The sequence below is a fragment of the Tupaia chinensis genome, unplaced genomic scaffold, assembly GCF_000334495.1.
Source record: "Tupaia chinensis unplaced genomic scaffold, TupChi_1.0 Scaffold000270_1, whole genome shotgun sequence".
Taxonomy (NCBI): domain Eukaryota; kingdom Metazoa; phylum Chordata; class Mammalia; order Scandentia; family Tupaiidae; genus Tupaia; species Tupaia belangeri.
The window spans coordinates 4,913,060-4,936,879 of record NW_006159750.1 but is presented as its reverse complement, the minus strand read 5'-3'; the positions used below and the strand labels follow the sequence as shown (position 1 = coordinate 4,936,879).

General features: G+C 38.7%; 1 protein-coding gene across 4 annotated transcripts in view; it reads left to right on the top strand.

Moving 5' to 3' along the window:
- WDR47 (WD repeat domain 47) overlaps nucleotides 1-23,820 on the top strand; it is a 64,563-nt gene that overhangs the window by 9,605 nt on the left and 31,138 nt on the right. For 2 of the 4 annotated variants that reach the window (XM_006149511.2, XM_006149509.2), the window contains exons 2-6: nucleotides 2,297-2,463; nucleotides 7,927-8,010; nucleotides 9,281-9,365; nucleotides 11,397-12,199; nucleotides 15,759-15,882. In XM_006149511.2, the coding sequence (XP_006149573.1) occupies nucleotides 2,306-2,463; nucleotides 7,927-8,010; nucleotides 9,281-9,365; nucleotides 11,397-12,199; nucleotides 15,759-15,882 (1,254 nt within the window). In that variant the 5' untranslated portion in view covers nucleotides 2,297-2,305. Of the gene's footprint in view, nucleotides 1-2,296; nucleotides 2,464-7,926; nucleotides 8,011-9,280; nucleotides 9,366-11,396; nucleotides 12,200-15,755; nucleotides 15,883-23,820 lie in introns of all 4 variants that reach the window. The other 2 variants (XM_006149510.2, XM_027772282.1) reach the window with 1 other exon arrangement.

The window sequence follows — 23,820 nt, the reverse complement described above, 5'->3', positions numbered from 1 at the left end:
ATACAAAGACCAACTATTCTGTACTTTTGTAGAAACATTTCTTCAGTGAGTTTAGCATCTCAGGTAAATTCAGCTAACATTTATGGAACACTTGCATGTGTATTGCATTAAAAATATTTTTTAGCAGTTCTCCAGCTGATTAAATCCTACAGATTTTTAGATCCCCCTGAGGAGAGAAGCAGCATTTATTATTCTACTCCTCTGAGTTAGAGAAAAATTCTAGCTTCATAGGGATGAATATTCTGACAAGATTGAAAAAAGTTCATGAATTATGTATTTTTATGTTTAAAATATACATGCAATATATACAATTTCTAAATTATATTGGGAGGGAGGAGTTGGGGAGCCTCTTAATGTTTCAGTAACACAGTAAAGTACCTGGCTGTGTTATATTGTATCCAGCCATAGTAAAGTTTATAAGAGTTTAAGTTTATACTACCCCCCATATTCAGTGAAATACATTCAAATGTTGACTATATATATATATATATATATATATATGCGCTATCTCATAAACAACCTTTTTGTTTACATGTGCCACAAACTGGCAGGTTGCTCTAAAATGCTGTTTATAAGTCTGTTCTCATATGATACCACCAGATTATTAGACATGTGGAATTCTGTGACTTGGACAGCCTTAAGAAATGAAGTGTTCCTAACTCTTGAAAAATGAAGTTTAAAAATAAAACCATATGGCCAACCATGGTTCAAGTCCTGGACCTGGTGGCTTGCTTTCTCACTTTTCCTCTCTCTCTCTCTCTCTCTCACTCTGTTCCTCTCTGGTTAAATTAAAATAAATAAAGTTAAATTTAAAAAAAAAGAATTAAAATTTTGGGTTGAAGCTGGACAGGGGACATGGACCTGTAATCCCAGCTATTTGGGAGGCTGGGGTAGGAGGCTTACAAGTTCAAGGCCAGCCTGGAAAACATGATAAGATCCTATCTCAGAAAAAATACATCTGGATTGAGTGATTTTAAAAATACTATATGCTTCTACTGGGAATTTCACAGTATAGAATTAAAACTTACCCTTTTTTTTTTTTAGTTAAACTTAAAATACTGAACCAATTCTAGGCTAATTAGAATACATTTTAAAAAAAGAATACATTTTATGTTATCTGTTGAAAAGTCAGTGTAAAATTTGTATTTGTGAGAATGTGTTTCTTTATTATTGACTAGAAATGACTGTAGCATTAAACTTGTAATTATTATTTTGACTCATATTTAAACTGTCGAATATTAGGACTTTAAGTCTCAATTCTGCTCGTTTGTAGTCTGAACCCTGGTAATGCAGATTAAGTGCCTTTTACGAATTTAGAGATGGAGAGGGGGGATAATACTATTTTTCTGATAGTTAAATTAGTAAAAGCCATTCTCTTGCTAGTAAGAATTTTCAAATCACTAATCAGTGTACTCTAGGAGTAATCTCAGGGAGACATTTCTAAAATGTGATCAGAATTTGGTGAGTGGAAATCTCATTAATTTTATCATATCTTCTTTTGGACAAAGTCTTGTGAACAGGAGGATGGTGGTCAGCTCATAAAACAGCAAAGGGAAATCTAAAGCTAGAGAAACTGGATGTCTGGTTTGTTGGGAAAGAGGTTTGTGATACAGCTGTTTTCTGAGGCAGGTTGTCTCCTTATTGTAGAAAGCAGTTATCTTAGTCTGATGTCATTCAACTTTTGAGTCATATAATTATCTTCCCATTCTCTATCTCTAGTACCTTCTCTATCTAAGAGAAAATTTATTCCTCTGATCACAAGAGCATTTTAATCTGCTAGACATTTGCATTTCTCATTATGAAGAAATAGACTGACAAAAAGGTAAACAAATTGAAAAAATGAACCTCTCTGCCTACATGAGCTTGATTAAAGTAAGTTGATCCTGTGAGAAAGAGGCTTAATAGTCTCTTTTATCCGATGAGATTTCTTTGCAGTTAGTCCACTAGCGTGGTAGTCTTGCATTGCTCTGAGCCATTTAACTTGTGTGACTTCTTTTGTAAAATGAAAATGGTAATCTAATGATCTTTACGGTCCTCCCAATTTGAATCACAGGCTAGCACCTTGAAAACACAAACCAGATATATGTGTGTGTGTTCAAGAATCTGATGGGCTGGAGAAGTGGAGGAAAACAGATTGTGGTGCAACCATGCCCCACTGGTAGATGCCTTCTCTCTGTGTCTCTGGGGAGTGTATGTATCCTCTGGCAATTAAAAAAAAAAAAGAAAAGAAAAGAAAAAAAAGAAAAAGTGACTTGGTTATTTAAATATTAAATTAAACCTTCTGTTTAATATTTAGGCTATCAATATGACGGCTGAAGAAACAGTGAATGTAAAGGAGGTTGAAATCATTAAGCTGATTTTGGACTTCCTGAATTCAAAGAAGCTTCACATTAGTATGTTGGCCCTTGAGAAGGAAAGTGGAGTCATAAATGGCCTCTTTTCAGATGATATGCTGTTCCTGAGGTATGCTTTCATTAATGTTGTGAGGTTTGTAGCTCCTTCAAAGAAGTGATAAGTATTAATAAAGTAATATATAAAGGTAGAACTTTATAATCATGCAAAGACTATAAAAGTATAATTTAAACAAGTGTATTTTTATAGGGGAACATTTACAAAATAATGTTTTTTTAGAGAGATTTTTGCTATAGGGTGCATCTGCTCACTGGAAAGACAGAAAGCAAGACATCACCCCAGGGGGGATGGCCACTCTGTAATCCCTTCTCCTCCATCTGCGTCTTGGGATTTTGGGCACACACGCGCAGCACACACGCGCATGTGCTCGACATGAGTTGTAAGCCACTGGGTCTGGGACTCTAATAGCAATCGACTGCATGGGAGTCCATTACACCATCTACTGGCCCCCAAAATAATTTTTCTATAGAATGCTTTCAGTAGAAGATCCAGAGGTCTGTTAAGAAAACAAGTCACAGCCCCATTGTGATTCTGGCATCATCAGAAAAGATATTTGGCTAGAAAATCACAGACTCTGGAAAGATAAGGAAAATATTTTTGAAATAGCATTTTTTTAAACCATAGAAACAAAACATACTTACTGTAGAGATATTCATTATAGAAAATAAAGAAAAATATCACCCTACACTTGTGTATACGTATATATGCTGTTAATTTCTGTGCATGTTAAAGTAATAATAGCAATTCTATTATATTTTTAGTTTAGAATCCTGCTTTGTCCATTAACATCACAAGGATTCTCTTTGTTATTATAATTTGTCCTTTGAAATTTTTCCATTTACTCAATTTCCTAATGGTTCTATTTTTAAAGTTCTTTCTAATAAAAAAAAATAAATGTTCTATTGCGCATCTTTTATTTAACAGATGAGACTTTTTCTGCATTATTGGATTATTTCCTTAGGACAGGATTCCTAGAGGTGGATTTGCAAGGCAAAGGGAATTAACATGTTTGCTAAAGCAAAAAGCTAAAGATACCCAACTTAACTTGGATGGAAAAAGAAAATCACAAATTAATCAGGCAGAAAAGTATTCTATTCTCTCATGATACCACGATTCTTAGACATGTGGAATTTCACGACTTGGACAGCCTTAAGAAATGAAGTGTTCTTAACTCTTAAAAAATGAAGTTTGAAAAATAAAAGTTTTAGGGCCAGCAGATGGTGTGTTGGTAAGGCTCTGGAGCCCACATGGCCCACTCTGTGATTTGAGTCTTGGATCCAGTCGCTTGAAAATCACGCCGGGTTCATCTGTGTGTGTGTGCCCAAAATCCTGAGAGGAGAGGAGAGGAGAAGGGATTGTAGTGTGGCCATCCCTACTGGGAGGGATTTCTCTCTTTCCTTCTCTCTGTTTCTCTCTGGTGAGTGCATGCGCCCTATGGCAAAACCCTAGAATAACAAAAACCAAAACCTAGTTTTATTATGTTAGGGGAGTTGATTTAAACTTACTGCACTTTGGCGTGTTTTTTGTTATGACTGTCATCTTTACTCATTGGGGTGACTCAGAATCATACCAAGGTAGTGCTTTCAAGCATTGCTACTCCTAGAACTTAGCAGTGATTCTCAAGCACCCTCCAGGAGCCTGTAGGTTGGTGATCAAGTTTTATTGTTGGAGGTGAATTGCAAGTAATTATAAAATAGCAATTTTTTAAAATATGAAACTAAATGTGCTCATCTAAAGAACTAGCTTTTGAAATTGTGTGCTTTCTATTTTTTAATATTAATATATTCCTTTATAAAATGATTATAATGTATGTTGTGATCACTTTTACAGGTTGAATATCCTTTATCCAAAATGTGCGGGACCAGAAGTGCTTCAGATTTTGGATTTTCTTGAATTTTGGAATATTTGAATATACATAATGAGATATCTTGGGGATGGGACCAAAATTAAAATATGAAATTCAGGCCTGTTGGTGGCATGGTAGCTAAGTGGCTGGATCCATATGGCCAACTTTGCCATTCTAGTCACAGATCTGAGGCCTTGAAAAACACACTGGACATTGTGTGTGCATGCCCAAAAATCCCAAAAGGAGAAATGGAGAAGGGATTGTGACCATCCCTCATGGGAGTTGCTCTCTCAGTACCCTCTCCCCACCCTCATCTCTCTCCTGCAAGTGCATGCACCCTTTAGCAAATTATAAGGGAAAAAAACATTTGTGTTTCTTGTACACCTCATACACATAGCCTGAAGGTAATTTTATGCAGTATATTTGTATTGCAGTGTTTTGACTTCAACTTGTCATGTAAGATCAGGTGTGGAATTTTCTACTTGTGGTATTATGTCACCTCTAAAAGTTTTGTATCTTGGAGCACTTCATATTTTGGATTTTTGGATGAGGGATACTCAACCTGTATTTGTATTCCATCTTCATGGAATAAAATGTTGACAGTCCTAAGTAGATTCTTCTACCTGTTTCTCCCTTTTAAAATTTTACTGTTCTAAAAAATCTAAAAGTAGGGAAATTGCCTTTGTAAAAGAAGAGAGATAAGTGCTCTACATCTTCTATAAATTCCCATAGACCATTTAAAGTAGGATGAAGCTCGTTCTTATTCTTTGCTGTTTTCATTCTAAATATAAACTTTTGTGTCAAATTGCTCCATGATAAATAATTTATAATTTAGAGCAGTTTTTTTAACCTTGACACTGTTAACATCTGGACCAGATAATTATTTGTCCTGGGGGTTGTCCTGTGCATTGTAGGATGTTTGGTGGCATCTCTGATCTCTTACCACTAGATGCCAGTAGTACCTTGAGCTTTGTCTACTAAAAATGTCTCTGGGCATTGCCAAATGACCTGGAGGTGGGGGAGGGGAACCTCCTTTGAAAACCATTGATTTACTTACTGTAGAGATATTCATTATAGAAAATAAAGAAAAATATCACCCTACACTTGTGTATACGTATATATGCTGTTAATTTCTGTGCATGTTAAAGTAATAATAGCAATTCTATTATATTTTTAGTTTAGAATCCTGCTTTGTCCATTAACATCACAAGGATTCTCTTTGTTATTATAATTTGTCCTTTGAAATTTTTCCATTTACTCAATTTCCTAATGGTTCTATTTTTAAAGTTCTTTCTAATAAAAAAAAATAAATGTTCTATTGCGCATCTTTTATTTAACAGATGAGACTTTTTCTGCATTATTGGATTATTTCCTTAGGACAGGATTCCTAGAGGTGGATTTGCAAGGCAAAGGGAATTAACATGTTTGCTAAAGCAAAAAGCTAAAGATACCCAACTTAACTTGGATGGAAAAAGAAAATCACAAATTAATCAGGCAGAAAAGTATTCTATTCTCTCATGATACCACGATTCTTAGACATGTGGAATTTCACGACTTGGACAGCCTTAAGAAATGAAGTGTTCTTAACTCTTAAAAAATGAAGTTTGAAAAATAAAAGTTTTAGGGCCAGCAGATGGTGTGTTGGTAAGGCTCTGGAGCCCACATGGCCCACTCTGTGATTTGAGTCTTGGATCCAGTCGCTTGAAAATCACGCCGGGTTCATCTGTGTGTGTGTGCCCAAAATCCTGAGAGGAGAGGAGAGGAGAAGGGATTGTAGTGTGGCCATCCCTACTGGGAGGGATTTCTCTCTTTCCTTCTCTCTGTTTCTCTCTGGTGAGTGCATGCGCCCTATGGCAAAACCCTAGAATAACAAAAACCAAAACCTAGTTTTATTATGTTAGGGGAGTTGATTTAAACTTACTGCACTTTGGCGTGTTTTTTGTTATGACTGTCATCTTTACTCATTGGGGTGACTCAGAATCATACCAAGGTAGTGCTTTCAAGCATTGCTACTCCTAGAACTTAGCAGTGATTCTCAAGCACCCTCCAGGAGCCTGTAGGTTGGTGATCAAGTTTTATTGTTGGAGGTGAATTGCAAGTAATTATAAAATAGCAATTTTTTAAAATATGAAACTAAATGTGCTCATCTAAAGAACTAGCTTTTGAAATTGTGTGCTTTCTATTTTTTAATATTAATATATTCCTTTATAAAATGATTATAATGTATGTTGTGATCACTTTTACAGGTTGAATATCCTTTATCCAAAATGTGCGGGACCAGAAGTGCTTCAGATTTTGGATTTTCTTGAATTTTGGAATATTTGAATATACATAATGAGATATCTTGGGGATGGGACCAAAATTAAAATATGAAATTCAGGCCTGTTGGTGGCATGGTAGCTAAGTGGCTGGATCCATATGGCCAACTTTGCCATTCTAGTCACAGATCTGAGGCCTTGAAAAACACACTGGACATTGTGTGTGCATGCCCAAAAATCCCAAAAGGAGAAATGGAGAAGGGATTGTGACCATCCCTCATGGGAGTTGCTCTCTCAGTACCCTCTCCCCACCCTCATCTCTCTCCTGCAAGTGCATGCACCCTTTAGCAAATTATAAGGGAAAAAAACATTTGTGTTTCTTGTACACCTCATACACATAGCCTGAAGGTAATTTTATGCAGTATATTTGTATTGCAGTGTTTTGACTTCAACTTGTCATGTAAGATCAGGTGTGGAATTTTCTACTTGTGGTATTATGTCACCTCTAAAAGTTTTGTATCTTGGAGCACTTCATATTTTGGATTTTTGGATGAGGGATACTCAACCTGTATTTGTATTCCATCTTCATGGAATAAAATGTTGACAGTCCTAAGTAGATTCTTCTACCTGTTTCTCCCTTTTAAAATTTTACTGTTCTAAAAAATCTAAAAGTAGGGAAATTGCCTTTGTAAAAGAAGAGAGATAAGTGCTCTACATCTTCTATAAATTCCCATAGACCATTTAAAGTAGGATGAAGCTCGTTCTTATTCTTTGCTGTTTTCATTCTAAATATAAACTTTTGTGTCAAATTGCTCCATGATAAATAATTTATAATTTAGAGCAGTTTTTTTAACCTTGACACTGTTAACATCTGGACCAGATAATTATTTGTCCTGGGGGTTGTCCTGTGCATTGTAGGATGTTTGGTGGCATCTCTGATCTCTTACCACTAGATGCCAGTAGTACCTTGAGCTTTGTCTACTAAAAATGTCTCTGGGCATTGCCAAATGACCTGGAGGTGGGGGAGGGGAACCTCCTTTGAAAACCATTGATTTAGTGAGACTAGAACATGCCTTCCACACTGGCTCTTAAATAATAACTTAATATCTTTAAAACAGTTAGACGAATAGGGAAATACAGGATCTTTTTGGCTTAGTCTAGTATTCTAAAACAAATCAAAACCCAACATTCATTAATATGAGGAATAGTTACAGACTCATAGATTGTTCTCATATAGCTTATGTTGTTACAAACACGTTAAAATAATTATTTCATTCTAGTGTTTGAGGAACCAAATAAAATAGTAATTTTATCATGTGTTTTGTAAAGTATTAATGCTATCTGTCATTGATCATGCTTTTCATTAGTGTAGCCTGACTTTTATAGTATGCTGAATTTTTCTTTATTTAGGCAGCTAATTCTTGATGGTCAGTGGGATGAAGTTCTTCAGTTCATTCAGCCTCTAGAATGTATGGAAAAATTTGACAAAAAAAGGTAAGATTTTATCTGAAGTTTTTATTGTTTCATTATTGGTAGAAGCTTAGCAAAACAATACAATAGACCTTAAAAGCAAGATTCTTAGCTTTTCTTAGAGAACAGTACAGGGGCCAGCAGGTGGCATGATGGTCAAGGGTGCTGGACTCCCACATGGCTTACCGTGGTTCGAGTCTCAGATTAGGTGGTTTGCTTTCTCACTTTCTCTCTCTGGCCCTCTCTTGTCAAATTAAAATAAAATAAAGATAGAAAGATAGGAAGGAAGAAAGGAAGGAAGGAAGAGAAAGAAAGAGAGAGAGTGGAAGAGAGGGAGAAAGGAAGAGAGGGAGAAAGAAAGGAAAGGAAAGAAAGAAGGAAAGAAAATAGTACAGTCAGGGCCAATGGGTGGATTCCCACATGGCCTACTATGGTTCGAGTCTTGGACCTGGTGGCTTGCTTTCTCACTTTCTCTCTCTTCCCCCCTTCCTCTGGTGAGCATGCATTCCTTGCAGCAAATTAAAAAATAAGAATAACAAATGAAATTAAATAATTCTTTTAAAAAGTAAATAGTACAGTCAGTCTCATAGAGTTAAAGCCCTTCTGTAGAACAGATTTAAGTACTTCAGTTATTTGAAAATCTGACATGCAGCCTTACTCAGTAGCTTTATATGCAAAACATAAGAGCTGTTTCTCATAACAGTACAAAGGCTTTTTTTTTTTTTTAAAAGAACTATTTTATTTAACTTTGTTTGTTTATTTATTTTAATTTGACCAGAGAGGGACAGAGTGAGAGAGAAAATGAGAAAGAAAGTCGCCAGGTTCAGGACTCGAACAACGGTCAGTCATGTGGAAGTCCAGCACCCTTAACCACCAAGCCACCTGCTGGCCCCAGGACAAAGGCTTTAATGATGTCATTCCATTGTCTCTTGGTCTTCAGTTTCTGATGAACAATCAGTGGTAATTTCTATCCTTAATCTCTTGTGTATAATGTATATTTATTTTTTATTTTCTGGCTGTCTTCAAGATTTTTTTCTCCTGTTCTTTTTTTTGTTGTTGTTGTGATTTTCAAGCCACTGGGTCTGGAACTCAAACCACACAGTTGGCCATGTGGGGTCTGGTGTCTTTGCCTTTTCACCACCTGCTGGCAAAAGTCTTTTTTTTGAAGAGATAATTAGTTTTTTAAAACAACTACCTGCTTTGCTTTAGGAACTTGAGTTTAGTTTCGAGTCTTTGGCATTGCTCTCATTTAGCTTTTTAATCATTTTAATGCCTCATATTTTATTTTTGACAGGTTTCGTTACATTATCCTGAAGCAGAAGTTTTTGGAAGCTTTATGTGTTAACAATGCAATGTCAGCAGAAGATGAGCCCCAGCATGTAAGATTTTTATTCCTGAAGGTTTGCTCCATAGTCTTGTTTTCAGTCATAAATATTTTGTTCACTAAAACAAAAGCTCACTATCACAACTTTTCAAATTTTTCATGAGCTGGGATGGGGCGGGATGTGCTGTTTTTCAGAGTTGGTACTTTCAATCTGTAGTGCTTCTGAACTTGGTCTGTGGTTTATGCCAGGGTGATGTTCAAATAGCTGAAGAAAGTGTGCTCCTCTCTTGCCTAAGGTAAAATAGGTCGCAATAGATACTCAATTTGATGACTCTTCATTATTTCTTCTTTTCTTAGCCCAGAAGTAGATTGGTTATGATTATTTCCTTTTTTCTCTGTCTTTTCAGTGTTTTCTTTGAGCCAGAGGTAGTTCTTTGATAAACTGTTTGTCCTTATGACTATTTAAATTTAGGAATGTGAAATTAATTTTGGTTAGAAAGGTTTCTTTTTTTTTTTTTTCGAGAGGTTTTCGCTATAGGGCGTGTGCACTCGCCAGACAGAGAGACAGAGAGAGACAGAGAGACAGAAAGCGAGAAATCACTCCCCAGGGGGGATGGTCACGCCGCAGTCCCTTCTCCTCTCGGGATCTTGGGCACACACGCACAAGTTCCTGGCGTGAGTTCTAAGCCACCGGGTCTGGGACGCGAACTGTGGTCAACTACGTGGGAATCCAGCGACATAGCCATTACGCTAACTGCTGGTTCCCAGAAAGGTTTCTTTAAAGCTTATTTCATGAGAGAGAGAGATGGACACCCTGAACACGGTCTTGTACTGTGACTTACTCCATGTCTTCAGCCAGCCCTGGGTCATGGGGAAGCCTGTGCATGTTGTACTCAGGGAAGTCTGGACTTGAACCAAGAACCTTCCTATGTAACATTGTCTGGTAGAATGTCACGTTTTATCACTGTACCATTATCTGGCCCCGGAAGATTACTTTTAAAAGCTTCAAAATTAGTGTTATATCCAAAAACAGGAAAACTTTTTATTTGAAATTTTATTTACTTTATGAGAGCGATAAAGATGAGGTATGATTGACAGTCTTGCCATGCCATGATTCAACCTTTCACCCAGCCCAGAACACAAGCATAATGGTGATCTGGACCTCCCACATGGCTCCAGTATTATGCAGTAGCACCCTACTGCCTGCAACACTGTGACTGGGCCCAAAACTAAGAAAATTTGTATTAAGTTCCAGTTAAGTGTTCATTAAAGTAAATTGTCTTGATCTGATTGGGCTGTTGTAATGAAATTTGATAATATGGATGACTTTTAAATAATAAATTTATTTATCACAGTTCTGGAACCTGGGAAGTCCAAGATTAAGGTGTTGGCAAATTCAGTGTCTAGTGAAGGTTCACGCTGTGGCTCCTAGATGGCACTTTTAGCTGTAGCCTCACATGGTAGGAGAGGCTAGCCAGTTCCCTGGGGTCTCTTATAAGAGCACAGATCTGATTCATGAGATTGAGCTCTCTCTAATCACCTCCCAAAGGCCCCCTCCTCCCAATACCGTCACCTTTGGAGTTAGGATGTCAACATATGAATTTTGGGGCAACACAAACATTCAGATTATAGCAAAACCAAAGGCTCTTATAATGATAATCATAAGTCAAAATATTTATTCTTTTTATTTTAGTTGTAAAAATTTTTTTTTTATTTGCCAGAGGGTGCATGCATGCACTTGCCAGAGAGAGGGAGAGGGAGAAAGCACCACCTAACAGGAGGTGGTTATGCCGTAGTCCTTTCTTCTTCATTTCTCCATTCTGTCAGGATTTTGGGCACACATGTACTTGACATGTTTTTCAAGCTTCCAGGGCCAGAATTTGAACTGTAGTTGGCCATGTGGGATCCAGTTCACTTAACTACTAGGCTATGGGGCCAACCCCACATAAAATCATTTGGGTTCTAACTTAAAAATTGTTAAATCCTACAAATTTTATGAGTGTTCTTTGGAATTAGAATTTATACTTTCATTGTTTTCATATTTTATAACATCTTTTTATAGCAATCATTTGTATTTTTTTTATAGCTGGAATTTACCATGCAAGAAGCTGTGCAATGTTTACATGCTCTAGAAGAGTACTGTCCTTCTAAAGATGATTATAGCAAGCTTTGTTTGCTTTTGACTTTGCCTCGTCTGACCAATCATGCTGAATTTAAGGACTGGAATCCTAGCACCGCACGAGTTCACTGTTTTGAAGAGGCTTGTGTCATGGTTGCTGAATTCATCCCTGCTGATAGGAAGCTAAGTGAAGCTGGCTTTAAAGCAAGTAACAATCGTTTATTTCAGCTTGTAATGAAGGGCTTACTTTATGAATGCTGTGTAGAGTTTTGTCAGAGTAAAGCAACCGGAGAAGAAATTACAGAAAGCGAAGTACTTCTTGGCATCGACCTCTTATGTGGTAATGGTTGTGATGATTTGGATCTGAGTTTATTGTCGTGGCTTCAGAATCTCCCCTCTTCTGTCTTCTCTTGTGCTTTTGAACAGAAAATGCTTAATATTCATGTTGACAAACTTCTGAAACCTACAAAAGCTGCGTATGCTGATCTTTTGACTCCTCTTATCAGTAAACTTTCTCCCTATCCATCGTCCCCAATGAGGAGACCTCAATCAGCTGACGCCTATATGACCCGCTCTCTGAATCCTGCTTTAGATGGACTCACATGTGGACTAACCAGTCACGATAAGAGAATCTCAGATCTTGGGAACAAAACTTCTCCAATGTCACACTCGTTTGCTAACTTCCATTATCCAGGGGTACAAAACCTCAGTAGAAGTCTCATGCTTGAGAATACGGAATGTCATAGTATTTATGAAGAATCCCCTGAGCGGTAGGTATTTGCTCATCAAAATTTGGAAATCTGTCTAAGTGTGAAATAATCTAATTGGGGGGTTATGTGTGTGTGCATGTGTGTGAGATATTCAGATCTCTTTTGTTGAAAGTCCTTAAAATTCAAGAAAGGGGAACCAGCAGATGGCCTAATGGCTACGTCGCTGGACTTCCTTGTAGTTGACTGCAGTTTGAGTCCTGTCTGGTGGCTTAAACTCACACCAGGTGCATTTGTGTACGTGTCCAAGATCCTGAGAGAAGAATGGAGGAGGGATTGCGCTTTCTGTCTCTCTCTCTCTCTCTCTCTCTCTCTGTCTTTCTGGTGAGCGCACATGCCCTATAGCAAAAAACCTCTCAAAAAAAAAAGCCTTGGAAGAGCTACAGTGCTATGACTCAAGTATTAACATTTTACTTTTGAAATAAGTTTCTTTGTTCTGAAGAACATTTTAGGGGTGGGCCAGCAGGTACTGGACTCCTACATGCTCAATCACAGTTTGAGTCCTGGACCTGGCAGATTGCTTTCTCACTTTCACTTTCCCTCTCTCTCTCTCTCTTTGGTGAGTGTGCATCCCCTATAGCAAATTTGAAAAAAATGATGATAAATTCAGTTAAATAAATAAATTTAAAAATATTTTAGGGGTCAGGGGACCAGCAGTTAGCTTAATGGCTATGTCGCTGGACTCCCACGTGGTCGACCGCAGTTTGCGTCCCGGACCTAGTGACTTAAAACTCACGCTCGGCGCATGTGTGCATGCCCAACATCCTGAGAGGAGAATAGAGGAGAAGGGATTGTGGCATGACCATCCCCCAGGGGGGTGATTTCTCGCTTTCTGTCTCTGTTTGTCTGGCGAGCGCACGCGCCCTACGGCAAAAACCTTTTAAAAAATATTTTAGGGGTAAATAAATTTCAGGAAGCTTAATTAGATCAATCACATTAATGATGCCATGTGAAGAGGTTCCTGGTAATGTGGTAAGATTTGCTTGGTTGGCATCCATTTATAAAATGTTTGATTGTTTACTATTTGCTGACACCATGCTGTGCACTAGGGATATGACGATTCAGCTCTGCTCTGTGGTGAACAGAAGATAAAACACAAAAGAATGGTTTTAGGGCATAGGTGGTATTTGTAAGGCTGTCTTTTCACTTGAACAGAAATAAACTCAAAACAGAGAAAAATCAGTTGAAATATGTACAACTTTTATTTTATATATTTTTTTTAAGAGAGATTTTTTGTATAGGGTGCATGTGCTCGCCAGAGAGAAAGAAAGTGGGAAATCACCCCCCAGGGGTGATGGCTATACTACAATCCCTTCTCCTCCATTCTCCTCTTGAAATTTTGGGCACACACGTACCTGGCGTGTTTTTGTTTTTGTTTTTTTAAAGAATTATTTATTCATTATTATTATTATTTTATTTTGACCAGAATGAGAGAAGGAAAGTAAGAGAGCAAGCTGCCAGGTCTGGGACTCACCACCGTCAGCCATGCGGGAGTCCAATACCTTAACCATACCACCTGATGTGTTTGAAACTGCTGGGTCCGGGACTTGAACCACAGTTGACTATGTGGGAGTCCAGCAATGTAACCATTATGCCATCTGCTGGTCCCAAAATAGATAGACTTTAACTATTCATTGTGTTGCCTTCAAAACCAAAGAATGTTCGGTTATGGGCCAGCACTGGATTTGGAGTCCAATGGACTTGGTTTAAGTTCTAGCTGTATTTACTAGCTATGCAATCTTAGGAAATTTTTTTTTTTTTCCCGAGTCTGTTTCCTCTCTATGAAATGGGTTTCATACCTATTCCATGAGTAGTTTTGCAAGTTAGATGCGATAGTGCACGCACATATGGAAGTTACATAAAAATCATAAAGTTAAGTGAAATTTTACTTTATGAAGTTCATTTTACCTTATCTCTATAGTTAATAGTCTTACCAATTCTATTTTATGGACATAAAAGAGGGCTTCATATGTATTTGGTAATCTATAGCACAATCTGGTAGCTGAAAGCTATTCCCAGGTCTTTCTGCTTCCTCTGAGTGTGTGTCTATGGATGTATATATGTTTAGGTACTCAGAAATACAGGCTCCTAACTAATGGTGCCTTTGTGAAGATGACTATCAGCTCTGCTTTTCCTTAATCATAGACCTATATTTTGATATGTTCTACATACTTCTACTTGGAGAGGCCATTGTGGGGCTACCTCATAATTAAATTTCTCGAAGGCAGAGATCATTTCACTTTTGTAGTTATTCCCATAGTTGCTTGTAACAATGGGTAATTTGTATAAATGTCTCTTGTATTCGTCATCTTTGGATAAAGTTAGTTATTAAATGTTTTTGAAAGATCTATGTTTAGCTTTTAGATTAAGAGCTAATAGACACAAAAGAGCCTCTTGTAAAAATTGCAAAAATTCTTAAAATTCTGTAGAAGCATATTAGAGGGAAAAAAATGTTTGGGGAACAAAAATCGTAGATTTCATGAAGAGAATTTAGGCCTTAGCACATTCATTAGTCTGTTATTCATTACATAGATGAAGCTGAGCTGTAGAGAATGTAAGTTACCATCCCAAGGCCACATAATTGGTTTTATACTGGAGGCCTTACTGTTCCTTTTTTCAAAAAAATTTACCAGAGGGCACCTGTACTCACTGGGGAGAGAGGGAGGAGGGGGTACAGGAAGAAAGCACCCGCACTATGGGTCATGGTCATATTGTGATCTTGTCTCCATTTTTCCCTCCTTTGAGGATTTTGGGTATTCATGAACATGTGCCTGGAATGTGTTTCAAGCCTCGAGATCTGAAACTTGAACCACATACTCAGCCACGTGCTATCCAGCCCCCTTAACCACCAGGCCATAGGCTTGCCCAGCACATTCTTTTTTTTTTAGTTTTGCTGTGGGGCATGCATGCTGGCCAGAGAAGGGGGGATTAGAAATCATCCTGCACAGGTGATAGATGCCCCTCAGGCCCTTCTCCTCTGTTCTCCTCTCGGGATCTTGGGCACACATGCACACGTGCCCAGTGTTTTGTTTATTGTTTTCAAACTGCTGAGTCAGGGACTCAAACTGCGCCATCAGCCATGTGGGATCAAGCCGCTTTAACCTCCATGCCATGTGCTGACTCCCACATTCTCTTTTTAAAAAACATTTTTTGCAGTGTACTTAAGAAAGAAAAGGGACCAGCAGTTAGCGTAATGGCTATGTTGCTGAACTCCCATGTAGTCGACCGCTGTTCGCATCCCGGACCCAGTGGCTTAAAACTCACGCCAGGTGCATGTGCGTGCGTGCCCAAGATCCCGAGAGGAGAATGGAGGAGAAGGGATTGCAGCGTGGCCATCCCCCCTGGGGGGTAATCTCTCCCTTTCTGTCTCTCTGTCTCTCTCTGTCTGTCTGGTGAGCGCACACGCCCTATAGCAAAAACCTCTCCAAAAAAAAAGAAAATAAAATAAAAACTTTGTTTTTATACAGTTGATAAACACATAGGTTAAATATTAATTTTTTTAATTAAAATTTCTCTAAACTGTATTTTCCTTTACTTTCATATCTGCATTTTTTGAAAGAAGTGATACACCTGTTGAGGCACAGCGGCCCATCAGCAATGAAGTCTTGGGCCAAAGTTCAGTTTCAGAAAAAGAACCTGCAAATGGAGCACAGAATCCAGGACCACCTAAGCAAGAAAAAAATGAGGTAATGTTTATTACAGCTGGGTAATAGAGTTGTTTTGCTTTCTGATTTTTTTTTTTTTTTGTATGTATGTAAGAAATAATGATACTTGCTTAGGTAGAATTTAAAAGTAATTTTCTAGTTTGGGCTAATATGAGGCTAGACTTTCATATTGTTGGGTTTTTCTCTCTTTTATTGTGTATTTAGTTGTCATTGTGTATTTTGGAGTATGTTTAGCAGGTGAATTTATTAACAATCTAAAATAATACAGTTGACAGTAATCTTACGTATTTCAGCAGTCAAATTACTGAATTAACATTAAACACAGCTAGTTTGTATTTTTAAGATATATACCTTATACTTTACTAATTAGATTTAACCAACAAGAAATTAGAGAGTTATGATATAGAATAATACTTTTATCTTCCATATTATTTTTATTGGTGTTTTTGAAGGGAAATTGTATTATAATGTATAAGTTTTTTGTATATGTCACTTATAAGGGGATGTTAAATGGTTTTAATAAACTGAATGTATTTTTTGTTTTCAATGGTTAAGAATGAAGTAGAAAATTACATATGAATTGTACCAAATGAAAGAAGCTCCAAATATGATACAAACATTTGAGTGAGTTTCTAGGAGAAATAAAAGGTTCTGAAATGATAGTTGTAGGCTTTAATACCCTACTTGTAGTGATGGAAAAAAAATCTGACTAGAAGATCAGTGGGTATAGAGGCCTGAACAATACTATATATCAGCTAGATCTTCACAAATGTATAGGGACCAGCAGTTAGTGTAATGGCTATGTCACTGGACTCCCATGTAGTCGACCGTGGTTCGCGTCCCAGACCTGGTGGCTTAAATCTCATGCTGGGCGCATGTGCGTGTGTGCCCAAGATCCCGAGAGGAGAAGGGATTGCAGCGTGGCCATCCCTCCTGGGGGGTGATTTCTCTCTTTCTGTCTTTCTGTCTCTGTCTGTCTGGCGAGCGCACACGCCCTATAACAAAAACCTCTCGAAAAAAAAATGTATGTAAAATACTCCATCCAAAAACAGCAAAATATACATCGTTTTCAAGTAACATGAAACATCCTTCAGGATAGACTATAAGGGAAAACTAGTCTGAATACATTTTAAATGATTGAAATTACACAAAGTATTTTCTCTGACCAGAGTAAAATGAAGTGAGAAATTAATAAGAAAAACTAGAAATCCACAAATTTGTGGAAATCAAAACAACACATTCTCCCCCATAAGATTTATTTGTTTACTTATGCATTCATTCCTTGAGTGAGAGACAACATACACAGTAGGATCTTGGTGTTGTGACCTAACACCATCCCCAGATCATGGGCACATACACACTTGTCACACTCAGGGAGGCCTTCAGATCTGAACCCAGAACCTCTTGTGTGGGCCAGCCCCAAATAGTGTTGTGTTTCATTGATGTGCTCCTGCCCAGCTCCTAATATAACTTGCTTTCTATCTCTTTTTTTTTTAAAAGAATGATTTATTTTACTCATTATTTTTAATTTAACCAGAGAGAGACAGAGAGAAAGGGAGAGTGAGAAAGTAAGCTGCCAGGTCCAGGACTCGAACCGCAGTTCACCTTGTGGGAGTCCAGGGCCTTAACCACCATGCCATTTGCTGGCCCCTACAATTTTTTTTTTCAAGAGATTTTTGTTGGACCAGTAGGTAGTGTAATGGTTACATTGCTGAACTTCTACATGGCTGTCTGTAGTTTGAGTCCAGGACCCGGGGGCCTGAAGCTCCCACTGGGCATGTGTGCATGCATGCCCAAAACATCCCAAGAGGAAAATGGAGGAGAAAGGTCTGTAGCATGGCTATCACACCTGGGGGCTGATTTCTTGCTTTTTTGTCTCTCTCTTTCTCTGTTTCCAGTGAGTGAATGCACCTTATAGCAAAAATCTATCTTTAAAAAAATATATATATTTTTGCTCTAAGGCGCATGTGTTCATCAGAGACACAGAAAGACAGAAAGCAAGGGATGGCCGTGCCGCAGTCCTTTCTCCCCATTCTCCTCTTGGGATTTCGGACACACACACACACACACACGCCCAGCATGATTCTCTAGCCTTCAGGTCCAGGAGGCGAGCTGCAGTTGGTCATGTGGGAGTTCAATGCTGTAACCACTATGCCACCTTCTGGCCCCACAACATAATAGTGAATCCAGGAGGAAATTAGAAAATACTTAGAAAAGAATGAAAACAATGGGAACCAGCAGTTGGTGTAATGGCTATGTCACAGGACTCCCATGTAGTCAACCGTAGTTCGCGTCCCGGACCCGGTGGCTTAAAACTCACGCCGGGCGCGTGTGTGTGCGTGCCCAAGATTCCGAGAGGAGAATGGAGGAGAAGGGATTGCAGCGTGACCATCCCCTCTGGAGGGTGATTTCTCACTTTCTGTCTCTCTGTCTCTCTCTGTCTGTTTGGCAAGCGCACATGCCCTATAGTGAAGAAACCTCTCCAAAAAAAAAAAGAAAACAAAAATAAAACATACCAATGTTCATGGGATGCCATGACCTCAGTGTTCAAAGGAAATTTATAGCTGTAAGTGTCTACATTGAGAAAGAATGATCTGGGCTGGCCCTATAGCCCAGTGGTCAAGGGAGTCCGATTCCCTATGGCCAACCATGGTTCAAATCCCAGTTCTGGCAACTTGAAAAAAAATGTGGAGTGCGTAATTACACATGCTCCAAATCTCAACCAGATGGAGAAATGGAGGAGAAAGGATTACAGCATGACCATGCTTTTTCCTTCTCTGTATCTCTTTGTCTCCCTCTGGCAAACACAAATGCACTCTGACAATTAAAAAAATAAAAGAGAAAGAAAGAAAGGAGAAAGATCTGAAGTTAATAACCTAACTGTGACTTGGGAACCTAGAAAGAGAAAAGCAAACTACATACACCTTAAGCTGTCAGAAGGAAGGAAGTAGTAATCATTAGAAGGGTGATATATAACTAATAGGAAAACTGTAGAGAGAATCAATAAAACCAAAAGATGTTTCCTTGAAAAAGATAAACTTGGGTCAGCCACATAGCCTAGTGGTTAAGGGAGCCAGATCACACATGGCTGACCATGGTTTGAATCCCAGCCTCAGCAGTTTGAAAAAATCTACCAGATGCATGTGTATGTATGCCCCAAATCCCAAAAAGATGGAGAAATGGAAAAGGGATTGAGATATAACCATGTCCCATTGGGAAGTGCGCTTCTCCCTACCCCCCTTTCTCTCTCTTGATCACTTGTTCTCTTTCCGACAAGCACATATGTCCTCTGGCAATTAAAAAAAAAAAAAAAACAGAAAAATATCAACAAAATCAACAAACTTTTAATTAGACTGACAAAGAAAAGACAGCTAAAATCAGAAATGAAACTGGAGCTGGGGGTGCATCATAGTTGTTAAGGTGCTGGACTCCCTGTGGTTGACCGTGGTTTTTGGTCAGGACCTGGTGGCTTGAAACTCATGCGTTGTGCATGTGCGTGTGTGCGTGTGCATGTGTACATGTGCATGCCCAAAATCCAGAGAGGAGAATGGAAGGTTGCGGTGTGGCTGTGATTTTGTCTGTCTCCCCAGTGAACTCACACACCCTGTAGCAAAAATCTCTCAAGAAAAAAAAAAAAGAAAGAAAAAAAACTGAGGATTAAACTTTAAATCTTACAGTAATAAAAACAGGATAATAAAGGGCCAGGAGGTGGTGTGGTAGGTAAGGGTGCTGGATTCCCACATGGCCAGCTGCTGTTCGAGTCCTGGATCTGGTGGCTTGCTTTCTCGCTTTCCTTTTCTCTCTCTCTCTCTCTGGTCAAATTAAAAATAATAATGATAATAATAAGTGGAATTAAATAAATGATTCTTTAGAAAAAGATACTAAGAATACTGTGACTGGGATCAGCTGGTGGTGTGGTGGTTAAGGTGGCTGGAACCCACACGGCTGATTTTGTGGTTCAAGTCCTAAACCTGGTGGCTTGAAAAACACACCAGGTGTGTGTGTGTGTGCATGCTTGAAAAATCCCAAAAGGGTAATATAGGAGAAGGGATTGTGTGGTGTGGCCATTCTCCCCCAGGGGGTGATTTTTATCTCTCTCCAGCAATGCATGCATTCTACAACAAAAAACTAAAAAAAAAAAAACCAAAAAACCAAACAAAAAAAACCCTGAAAACAAAAAAACAGTTGTGACCAATTATGAGGTAAAATGAACAAATGCCAAGAAACATACCAGTTACCTAAACTGACTGAAGAAAATACAGAAAATCTCAAGGGGTGGGGCCAGTAGGTGGCATGGTGGTTAACATGCTAGACTCCCACATGGCTGACTGCAGTTCGAGTTCCAGACCTGGCATCCTGCTTTTTCATTTTCCCTTTCTCTCTCTTTGGTCAAATTTAAAAATAATTATAAATTAAATTAAATAATTATTTAACAAAATAAAATCTCAGGTGACCTAAGTATTAATAACATGAGGTAGGTCAGTTATAAGAACTGTATGGCAGTCTTTCAAAAATCTAAAAATAGAACTGCCAGATAATCCAGGAATCTTACTATTAGATGTCTCCACAAAAGATAGAAAGTCACTCAGAGAAACATTTACACATTCTTATTTATTGCAGTATACGTTGTATGCATTATTCATAATAGCTAAGTTATGGAATCAACCTAAGTACCCAATAGCCAATGAATGGATTAGGAAAATAATAGTATGTGCACACAAAGAAATACCACCTAGCCATAAAGAACAACAGAATTCCATCATTTGACACAAAGTGAGTGACCCTAGAAGACACAATGTCAAGCAAAATAATACAGTCTATGAAACATAAATGCTATTGGGTTGTGAGTAAAGTCATAATACATTTTTACATAGAAAAACATAGAAAAATATGTCATGACTTTCTCAGTGACCTAATATATATCCGTGCTTAACGTGTACTGAATGTCCACATTCTACGGCAGAAACCAAAGAACCTGAAAGCATAGAAATAGAGTAATGGTAGAGACCAGGTGCTGTTTGGAGAGGTGGGAATTTGTGAGACAAATTGCAATAAATACAAGAATGCATGTAAGTACGGGGAAAAGAGTATGGGATGATATATCACAGCAGAATAAAATATACAGATAATCGAATACATATTTTTTAAAATGTCAAACTAGTGGAACTGTTACCAAATGTGGATAACATATAGTGTTCAATATTTAGGAAAAATGAATATATGTATGTCCTTGATTTGATTATTATACATTGTATGCAAACTTTAAAAACCCATACTGTGTCCACAAAGATCTACATTCAATATATGTAGACCAGAAATCATAATTAAAAAAATTCCCAACAAAGGAAAGTCCAGGTTCAGGTGGCCTTATTGATAAATTCTACCAAATATTTAAAGAAAACGTTAGCACCAGTCCTTTCAGTCTCTTCCAAAAAATAGAAGAGGAAGGAAAACTTTCTAACTCATTTTATGAGACCAGAATTATCCTGATACTACTATCGGGTCATCAGAAGAGTCGTGACTCTTATGCAAAGATGCATCATGACTTTTCCAATGACCTAATAAAACCAGATAAGATATTACAAGAAAAGAAAAATGTAGACTAATGTCTTTTATAAATATAGAAGCAAAAAAGGTCAACAAAATACAGAAATGGTGCTGGGACAGCTACATTTCCACATGCAAAAGAACAAAGCTGGATATCTCTCTAATACCATATACAAAAATTGAGGGTCTGGCAGATGGCATAATGGTTACACTGCTAGACTCCCATATAGTCCTAGACCCTGTGGCTTAAAACTCATACCAGATGTGGGACCAGCAGTTGGTGTAATGGCTGTGTCGCTCGACTCCCATGTAGTCAACCGCAGTTCGAGTACCAGACCGGGTGGCTTAAACTCACACCAGGCGTGTGTGTGTGCCTGCCCAAGTTCCCAAGGGGAGAATGGAGGAGAAGGGATTGCGGTGTGGCCATCCCCCGAAGGGGGGGTGATTTCTCGCTTTCTGTCTCTCTGTCTTTCTGGCGAGTGCATGCGCCCAATAGCAAAAACCTCTTAAAAAAAAAAAAAAGTCATACCAGATGCATGTGTGTGCATGCCCAAAATCCTGAGAGGAGAATGAAGGAGAAGGGATTGCAGCATAGCCATTCCCCCTCAAGAGGTGGTGGTGATTTCTTATTTTCCATCTCTCTGGTGAATGCACATAGCCTATAGCAAAAGTCTTTCTCAAAAAGAAAAACAAAATCATTCAAATGTGCCACACAACAGACGACTCCGGAGATGGTCTTCTCTTCAGCACTTTATTTCCCCAGGCTCTGAATACAGAAGTTCTTCCACCTTTCCCTTTCCCTAGGGCCTTATAAAGGGCCCCTAGCCAATCAGATCATTGTCCACGTGCACGGAAGCCAGTCCTGGAAAGAGGATTGGTTGCATGCGGTGTTCCCGTGCTCTCCACGCTCCCCACTGCCCTTCCTTAAAGTTGTTTACTGCTTTGAGCGCTCAGCGGGCTTCCATTGAGCGCCATTTTGAAATAGGCGCTGAGGGCGATGGGTGGGGGCGCTCCACACAAATGGGTTAAAAAAAATTGGACCTCATCAAAATGAAAACTTTTGGGGACCAGCAGGTGGTCTGGTGGTTAAAGCACTGGACACTCTCATGTGGCCGACTGCTGTTTGAGTCTCAGACCTGGTAGCTTGCTTTCTCACTTACTTACCTTTCTCCCTTCTCTTAGAGAAGATTGATTTGTTTCAGGGTAAGCCCAAAACATACGATTCATGCAATATGACTAAAGTCTGGTTTGGCAAGGGAGTCTTTCTTTGCCAGTATTGGAATTCACTATATCTCAATCTTGCGGCAGGCAGGTGGTCTGGTAGTTAAGGGCACTGGACTCCTACATGACTGGCTACAGTTTAAGTCCTGGACCTAGCGTCTTGCCTTCTCACTTTCCCTCTCTTGCACGTGTGCACACACTGTGTCCCTCTCTGGTCAAATGAAAATAAATAAAGTTAAATAAAATAATTATTTTTTTAAAAAATTTCCATCTTGTAAGTTTTAGTGCTAAACTTAATGCCCACTTACTCTTTTCTGTGAAAGGATATTTGAAACCTGTTTTCAGGGAAATTTTGTTTCTAAAGAAACCTATTAGAACATTAAATTAAGTGTGTTTGACAAGGTTAACATTGTATTTATTAAATATTGGCACAGCAGATGGCATAATGGTTATGTCTCTGGACTCTCACATGATTGACCGCAGTTCAAGTCCTGGACTTGGCAGCTCAAAAAACTCATGCCAGGCATGTGTGCATACATGCCCCAAATCCTGAGAGGCGAATGGAGAGGGAATTGTGATGTGGTCATACCCCCGGGGGGGATTTTTTTGCTTTCTTTCTCTGGGGAGTACATGCTCCCTATAGTAAAACAAAACAAATGTAAAAAAAAAAAAAACCCGGGAACCAGCAGTTAGCGTAATGGCTATGTCGCTGAACTCCCACGTAGTCGACCGCGGTTCGTGTCCCGGACCCGGTGGCTTAAAACTCACGCCGGGCACGTGTGCGTGCATGCCCAAGATCCCGAGAGGAGAATGGAGGAGAAGGGATTGCGGCGTGACCATCCCCTCTGGGGGGTGATTTCTCGCTTTCTGTCTCTATGTCTCTCTCTGTCTGTCTGGCGAGCGCACGCGCCCTGCAGTGAAAATCTCTCTCTCAAAAAAAAAAAAAAAACCAATACAGTCTCAGTATGTTTTTTTTCCCTAGTAATACCAGATTTGTATTAGTCCTCTTTTTATCTTTTAATTTTAATTTAATTTTTTTTTTAGAGGTTTTTGCTATAGGGTGCATGCGCTCGCCAGACAGACAGAGACAGAGAGACAGAAAGTAAGAAATCACCCCCCCAGAGGGGATGGCCACGCTGCAATCCCTTCTCCTTTATTCTTCTCTCGTGATCTTGGGCATGCGCGCACACG